Here is an 8,829-nt window from a genome sequence, read left to right as displayed (position 1 = left end):
GGAATAACAGCACAACTATTCATCAGGCACACTGTCAAACCATAGCATATTTATTTGCCATCCACATATAAGTTTAATCTACATAAGGACATTTTGAAATTAATATTACAGGCACATGAATGTAACACTGACAGATAATGTCAAATTAAAAAACAACCAGGCATCAAGAGGCTAGCAAAAAAGAAAGTCAGGTGTAAGGCACTGCACAAAACCAATGATATATTAAAATGATTTAATGCAGCTGAAGGTAGACTAGGAGATATTGGCTTTTATGTTAAAACAGAGCTGTCCGTCCAACTAAAAAACACGCTGCCGAGATATTGCTGTGTTGTTACTGCAACCTAACAGGTACCGAGAGTGTGATGGTGAATCAAACCTGAAAACATGAGGATCATTTCTACCATAAAATAAAAACAATGTGTTGCCTGAATATATTTGCAGCACCAAAAATAAACTTTTTACTTTTGTCTCTGGTTCACATATTTACAATGAGTATAAATATTCTTGTTTCTGTAAAAAACTAAAACATTGAAACAAGACATTGCTTCAACAGTTAGTAATAAGAGTGATCTTAATTGAGTAGGTTATGATACTAAAAGTTCACACAAGTATACCATTGATAAGCTACTGATGAATAAGTAATTGATTCAAGCACACTCACAAAAAAAATGTAGCACTCTTATACAGGTTGATACAGTAGTTTTCTGAGTCTTCATATCTTTCGTTTTCTTGTGGAACTTTCATCTATTCCATTATCATCCTGAGTCCTGAAATAACATGCATTATAAAGACCATCTTAGTCTTCAAAAGAGATGTACGTAATACAATGTCAGACAAGGTATTAGATAAATAAAATCATACCCTTAAACGGTATGATTTACTCTAATATACTTACAGTTTATGCATTTGGTCAACATGCATCATATTTCCTGTAAAAGGAAAATAATAGTTTAGTTACATGTTAAGGATGGATACATGCCAAACATGGGCATCATGTTACATATAACAAAGTACATGGAGAAAAAAACAATTCTCCTGGAAGCTACTGGAAAGAAGTGTCACTGATTAAGACAAATTCAATAAACAATTTAAACACTACTCTCTATTGCATACAAAATTGGAAATTTATAAATATTTTGTACCAATAACATTCCACAAAGAAAGAAAACTGACTTGGAGCTGAATTTGTGTCTCAGAAAAGTAGTTATTGTCTAGCAGATCTAAAATCTTTATTTAATATATATTTTTTGTAATTCAACTTTTCTTGAGACAATCTTTAGTTATACCTATGCTCAGAGGGAGTTAGACCTGTTTGAATCATTTTGACCTGATAGAATACCTGCAAAGCTACCCGCCTATGGTTATAAATGGGTATGACTGGGTAAGATTGTGGACATAACCTAAATTGCTTAAGATATATACAAATACAAAAAATACTGTACATATTTTATTTTCAAGTTATCTATCTTTAAACATGCAAAACAATGACAGGTACATTGTCTTGCCTTTTAACCACTCTAAGCAATTCACTTAACTGTGCTTGCTGAAAGGTCTCTACTCCAATTGATTCATCATACCAAATTCTGAAATTGATTTATTTTAGAGACATGTCCTCAAACTTGAAATCAAAAGATTCAGGAGATAAAGCTGCTCAAAGTTGACCTATTTTGCCTATCAAACCCATGTCTAAAATTGCTTATGTATACTTAAAAACCTTGCAAACATGAAATGGACATCAACATGCTGCTGTCAACAGTTGACAGTCTACACTGGGAGTAAACCCCCATGACTGCACTTCTAAACAACATTCCAACCATTTGAGTTACACAAAAGGTACCTGTTGGATTGCCACATCAGCAACATTTCCAGCCAGTTCTGGAGTGAGCTCATGTTACATTCTTAATGTGTCAAAGAGCATCCTTTCTGCATTCTGATAGACTGTGTCACTATATTGGAGTACTGGCAGGATGTGGGCCAGTGGTACTCTGTCAATAACCTGAAAGAATCTGACAATCTGCTTCCTGTTGTTTTCGAGTGAGGCAAAATCTACTTCTGAAGAATCCATCTATTTGTAGAAGCATGAATCACTTTTACATCAGCGGTTGTCGCAAAGTGCCTGTAAGGTTACCTAGCCTAAAACCATAAAGAGCAAACAATAGTTGAAGCACAGTTGCTAGGAAAAAGTCTCTTATGGCTGTACCAGGTGGAAATAATATGACTACAAAGACAGATTTAAGGCCAGATCATTTGTCAAAAAAAATTTATGTTAAGATGACCAGCAGGTATAAAATATTTACTGTTTGGGAATAAATGTTGACTTTACTTAATGCGCTGGACGCAATTTACCACAGTGCTCTTTACTTTACTGCAGGTTACAGATTTAATCCTCATTACCTTGCTCTGATTCAGGTCACCCTCTTTCTGGTTTTCTCAATACACATTTTGCCGTCAGTGCTGGTTGAAGTACTTTCAAACATTCCAAAGGTAAAAAAGTGTCTGTTGAACCATTCATTTCAAAGATTAGTACACACAAAAATGCATGGTTCACCAGAGTTTATTAACCCATGAAGCATCTGGAAGCATGTGAACAGCAGTGTTGTTTAAATCTCTATGGGAAAGATTTAATTTCAAAACCAACCAGTTAAGGAGTGTGACCCAACTGGCTGCAACAGGTTCCTGGAATGGGAAACATTCTGTTGTCTTATCTATTTTAACAAAATATGAAAATTATACAAGATATACACATGCCCGTACTGCAAATCCACTTTTCTGGTTATTGAATGGACATGATTTTTGGGATTTGTTCTAACTACAAATCCCAATCCTGTCCTTTCACTAACAACACCTTTTCGTGTATTGAGTCCACGGGCGTTGAGTCCACGGGCGTTGAGTGGCGACACAGTGCCCGGCGTCTCCACTGAAAGCAGGTGTCCAATGACATTTTGACCCTTCCTCGTTCAACAAAATCTCTTTCTTTGTGAAATCTTATAAGTATAAAATCATATAATGAAAATGATTTATTTGAATGATGGATTTCATACAGTCCCCTTGGTCCGCATTTATCGACATTTTACAAATGTTTGTTGTTACCTGTAGGCGAGCTACTGCTCTTCTGAGAGCCCCACCGTTCATAGAGTAGAATGAGGAAGACCAGAATGATCACCTCAGCCACAATGGCTATGAAAGGTTTTAGAGGCTCCATGAAGCTAATGACCCGAACTTCCAAGTGGCTCACACTGGTCTTGATGTTGTAGATGGCACTGCAGATGTAAACACCAGAGTCCACCTCTGTCAGGTTCGTCACGGTGAGTTTTGTGGTGTTCCGATCAACAAAGATCTTGTAACGAAGGGGGTCAGTAGTTGAATTGATGAGTTCCTGAACCCAAAAGGAAACGAAGGACATAAAGCCTCATAGACAAAAGCTATAACATACCATAATATTGTCACAATCACTGTCATTAAATTATTTGAGTATTGACAAAATACAATATGTTGAGGGAAATAAAACGTCTTATTTTGTATATTATTTTGTTATTTCCAGTTTTTACATTTGGCCTGCCATCTCTCACCTGCTCAGTACCATTTTCTTTGTACCAAATCCAGGTTTTAGGAGGAAGCTTGATTTTACAGGCCATCACCACAGAGTCACCCACATAGGCAACTATGGGCTTTTCCTTCATGTTGCCCATCTCTGGTGCTGAAGGGCAACAATCAGACCATGTGATTTGAAAACAAAATCTCAATTTGTGTCTCACAGAAAGGACAAACATTTTAAATACTCATATGAAAAAAAAAATGTATATTTAATCCTGTTACATCACAACCCAGCAAAATAATGTGCATGTTCTGTCAATCATGAGAGATGCACAATGTATTCTACATATCAACCAATGAAACAACATGGAGCCTCCTTATAACGACATAGCTGTTTTGTTACAACCAGACAAATTTTGTGCTGGTGAATTATTCTATAGATATTTTAATTTTTTTAAGGAATCAATGTATTTGTCAGGTTTTGTCATTGTATAAAGTGTTTTAACATGCACCAGTGCAATTCATCCTACTATACCTGTCAAATAAAAATCAAATTTTGACTCCTTGTCTGCACCATTAAAGACACATGAGTAATTCCCAAGGGAATCTCCATGAATGCTGAACCTGTAAAAGAGAATAGAATCATTGTTACTATAATCATAGACTCATTGTTAATTTGCCTTTGCAAAATAACAAGGGGGGGGGGGACATGAAGCAGTAGGGCCAATCTATTAAAAACACAGTTACAGTAGACCATTGTACATTTTTGTATATTTGGATGAAATGTTGTCAGAAAGTGATATTTCTAGTCTCTTAACCTGATGGAATGATAAATACATACTTACACTTTTTTGAGATTATATTGTTCATTCTCCAAAAGTACAGTCAGGCGTGAGTTAGCAATTTCAATCCCATCTTTTCTCCAGAACCCAGTAACATTTGGTAATTTGTTTGGATTACCGTCACAGGTACAAGCTAGCTCTAAATTGATGGGTTTCAAGATTTCAACTTTTTCAACAAGATTGTCACCTGTTTTAATGAATTTTGATGGGATTTCAAACAGATAGAAAAACAAAAGCTACAATGAGACAACTGATCATAAAGTATATGAAGCAAATTGTTTTGTAAATTCTAGTAGTAGGCTAGAGATTGGCATCTTTAATTTAATTTAAAGGTGGAGTCAAAAACATGATTTAATATTTCTTTGGTAGACATATACACATTGTAAGGTTGAAGTAACACTCGTAACTAGAACATTCTATCAGTCTATTGACGGTGCCTTTGGAAAGTATTCAACCCCTTTATCTCATAATTTATTACGTTATTCTTTTGCCATCAATCTACACACAATACCACATAAGGACCAAGTGAAAACATGATTTCAGAAATTTGTGCCAATTTATTCAAACACAAAAAACTGAAATTTCTCATGTATATGTAGTCAGAGCTTTGGCCATTTCACTCCAAATTGAGCTCAGAAGTATTTTGTGTCCTCTGATCAACTTTGAGATGTCTCTTAATTGTATTCCATTCTCAAAACATTTTATACCACAACAAATATTGATGAAGTGACTGAATACCTTTGGAAAGCATTGTATTTGAAAAACGAATCACTAAAAATACAGTTAAAATTACTGCATGGGGACTTAAAGGACACTTACAATACAGCTATAGTAGATCTGTAATCTATATAGAAAATATGCAGATCAACACCACAGTGCCCCTCCAGAATTATTGGCACCCTTGGAATATATGCAAACGTTTTAATTGTTTATCAGCTTGATACACCAAAAACAATCATAGGAATCTAACATTTATCTGAGTGATAATTATATATATATATTTTTTTTTTGTAAAAAATTAGCATGCCACAATTATTGACAATGCATTTAGGATTTATGCACCCACTGGTTGCCAAGATAACAGCTGAGTCATCTCCTATAATGTTTAATGAGGTTGCAGAACACATACTTTAGCATGGGATCTGAGAGAATTCCTCCATAAAGAAACTTGTCCCAGCTTGTGGACTCTCCTCATCAGCTGACCCCACAGAGATTGGGATTTAGGTCAGGGGACTGTGACAGCTATTGCAAATAATTGTGTCGATGGGCAGTGAACAATTTTTTGTGGATTTGGAGGTTTGCTTTGGACTATTGTCAAAATTGTCCTACCTGCTGGAAGACCCACAGACATCCCAATTTCAGCCTCCTGGTTTTGACCTAAAATGTCCTGGTACATTTCTTGATGGAGTTAATGTTGATAGGTATCTTAACAAGGTTCTTAGGGCCTTTGAAAGTAAAATATCTCTGCAACATAGCAGATCCACCCTCATACCTCACAGTGAGGATTAGATTATTATTTAAGCATAAACATGGCTCTTTTTACATCAAACCCACCTCTTACATCAAATAAATATGTTATACTAAAAAATATATGTTATACATGCTAGATTTTTGTCTCATCAGACCATAGAACATGGTTCCCATCAAAGTTTGAATGACATTAATCAAACTCCAGGCAATTAAGTGTGTGCTCTGGTGACAGCAGAGGCTTTCTCCTGTCAGCCCTTCAAAATCACTTGTTGGCATAGAGATGGAATCTATAGTTTTATGTTCTTGGTGACCCAAAGATGTAATCACTTCTGCAATTCTCCAACTGTGAACTTTTGCAATTATGTTAGTGTAAGATCAAGCTGAAGGAACAACATCCTCTTCTGTTTATATTTACCGAGGGTGCCAATAGTTCTTTAATGCACAAGATTTTGAAGTAACACAAGATGACGGAGTGAAGAACGGCCTAAACATTTGACAGTATCAGCAGCATACAGTGAAATCCATAAGTATTTTGACAGTGACACATTTGAGCAGATACATGAATCATTGCGAGACCAGGTTTCAAATGAAAATTATACACAGCCAAGACATTAAGGTTTTTGAATAAACAAGACAAGACATTTACTCGTGTTGAGTAAATTATTAAAAAGAAAGAAAGTACTAATGAGCTTAGCAATGGAAAATTACAATTGATGCCCAAAGAATGCCCTCCACAATGCTCAAAACAACTGTAAAACAGATCGGGAACACTCTCTTGGAGGTCGGAGTGGGTGCAACAGCTATTACAATTCGTAGAACACCTCAAGGCCTCAAATTACAGAGGCTGGACTGAAGGTGCAAAAACCTCAAACATATTTTCATGTATGCCAAGGAGTTTTTTAAGGCCAAAAAGCAGAGAGTTCTTGACGGGTAAATTGAATTACCAGATCTGAATCAAACTTAGCATGCCTTTCACATGCGAAAGACAAGACTGGATACAAAAACACAATAAACAAGTAGGGACTTCAGATGGCTGGATTACAGCCCTGGCAGAGCATCACCAGTGAAGGTGAACAATGTCGGGTGACGGGTTGCAAAACTTAGGCAATCATTAGGCAGTCATTGCATGCAAAGGATATACGTAGTACGTATTACATAATTGTACATAATGTTAATAAACCCTAAAAATGGGGGACAGTGTACAGAACGTGCAAATAATGAATCCAATATGGTTGAACACCATGACATTAAAGCTGACAGTCTGCACTAACCTCAATATATCATTTTAAATCCAACTGCAATACAGAGTTAAACAACAGAAAACTGTGTCACTGTCCAAAAAATTTTGGAGTTCACTGTATACTATATGAAGAGCAACAACACACATAAGTGACAAAAATAAGAAATATAGTAGTTACCTTTCAAGACTGCACTCCTAAATACTGTTGTGACAGGATCATTCAAAGCCAACAAAGGATTTTCTGCTATGAGAGAAATTAACAAAAATATATTTTTTGTTATAAGCTACATAAATTAACATTTCGTATACATAACATGCAGTATCTTACTGCTACATTTCTATTTAAATAGACAGGTGCATTACCATCTCAATGCACCCTTGAATGAATAAGCATGCACACCGAGCTCATAGTTCTTCTGAAGTTCAGTAGACCACTAAACAGCCTACTGAGACACACTGTACCACCTGACAGTGAAGACGTTAAATGACAAGGTCAGCCGTGTCACAGTGAAGCGCGCGTGTTCACATTACACCCTACACAATTACACACACCATAGTGACCGAAAGCACACCGCCACCGGCTCTGTAATAAAATGTGTTATCTGTTAAGATGCAGAATACAAGATAACAACAGACCCAGTCATTGGATCCTGAATAATTTCATCTCGGACACGCCACACTGACCTTCTACCGCACAAATTCAATGCAATTTTGTGGATGTACCGATGCAGCTGAGCAAGGTCACATCACAACCAATCAAGTATAAAGAGCTGTCTACAAAGCAGATACATGGTCACATATTTACTTGTGTAGATGCCCCTCCAGAATAGAGGAATCAGAATGAGCTTGAGGGAAGAGATCCAGGGAGAAAACATGGTTGTTTCAGTAAGTCAGCTAGTCCCTTGTCTGCTCTATTTCACACCGAGTCTCTTCTCATCTGGCTGCTTCCTCTTTCTCTCTCTCTCTCTCTCTCTCTCTCTCTCTTTCTACCCTCCCTTCCTCTCCTTCATTCTCTCTGGGTCCCCCTTCCCCTCCCTGCACGTCCTTTCAGCATCGGTGACGCAGCAGAAATATCAGCTTTCTGCGGCCTCCTGTGCCTTCATTATTCACACCGACACAAAACCAATGGTCTGGCCAGTGCTGTCCCATAATGCAACAGCCAACATGCAATGGAAGGGTAGAGAAGCAGAATGGCCAGGATGATATGGCATCCCCACACAACAACCATTTAGCAGAGAAATGATGGTGGGCGTTAAGGTCAAGAGTCATGTAAGGTGTAGGACTGGATGGACACTGCCTGTCACCTTGGAGATCACTGTAAAATCCTTAAGAATATGTGTGATATCAAATGTTTCATAATGTATTAATATTGGCAATATTTGAGGTAACTTCTGTATTCAATATAATTTAAATATTCACAATTTTTATACTGAACTGATATATAAATGCAATATAAATGCAACATAAAGGTATTTAAAATATGTTGTCAGGTGAATAGGTTGTCTTGGTAAAGGAGAAATACTCACTAACATGGATGAAAACAAAGTTCTGTGAAAAATGTGACTAAAATAAGCTTTTTGTGTTTTATGTTTTATTTCTATTTATTTTTATTTTTTATTGTTATAAAATGTACATGCATATTTCTTTCTTTTTCTTTAAATGAAATAGTATAGTTTAGGTATTAACTCTGTGGTACATTCCACTCAATGTAGTGAGTATTGAACCCTACCTTGGATCTGTATG

At 36.4% G+C, this 8,829-nt stretch overlaps 1 protein-coding gene across 2 annotated transcripts; it reads right to left on the bottom strand.

Moving 5' to 3' along the window:
* Positions 1-27: 27 nt before the first annotated feature.
* Positions 28-8,219, bottom strand: emb (embigin). 2 transcript variants are annotated; one of them, XM_010877195.5, is made up of 8 exons: positions 7,892-8,219; positions 7,265-7,327; positions 4,380-4,563; positions 4,070-4,158; positions 3,570-3,697; positions 3,091-3,376; positions 896-929; positions 28-767 (listed from the first exon to the last, which is right to left on the bottom strand). In XM_010877195.5, exons 1-8 carry the CDS (start codon positions 7,959-7,961, stop codon positions 713-715), a joined length of 909 nt encoding a protein of 302 aa, XP_010875497.1. In that variant the 5' UTR covers positions 7,962-8,219; the 3' UTR covers positions 28-712. The 2 variants fall into 2 exon arrangements, with proteins under 2 accessions (XP_010875497.1, XP_010875496.1); XM_010877194.5 differs by having other exon boundaries at positions 7,265-7,330; positions 7,892-8,217.
* Between the last annotated feature and the right edge of the window lie 610 nt (positions 8,220-8,829).

This window comes from Esox lucius, chromosome 13 (genome assembly GCF_011004845.1).
Source record: "Esox lucius isolate fEsoLuc1 chromosome 13, fEsoLuc1.pri, whole genome shotgun sequence".
NCBI classification, from domain to species: domain Eukaryota; kingdom Metazoa; phylum Chordata; class Actinopteri; order Esociformes; family Esocidae; genus Esox; species Esox lucius.
This window is presented reverse-complemented; position numbering and strand designations above follow the sequence as displayed.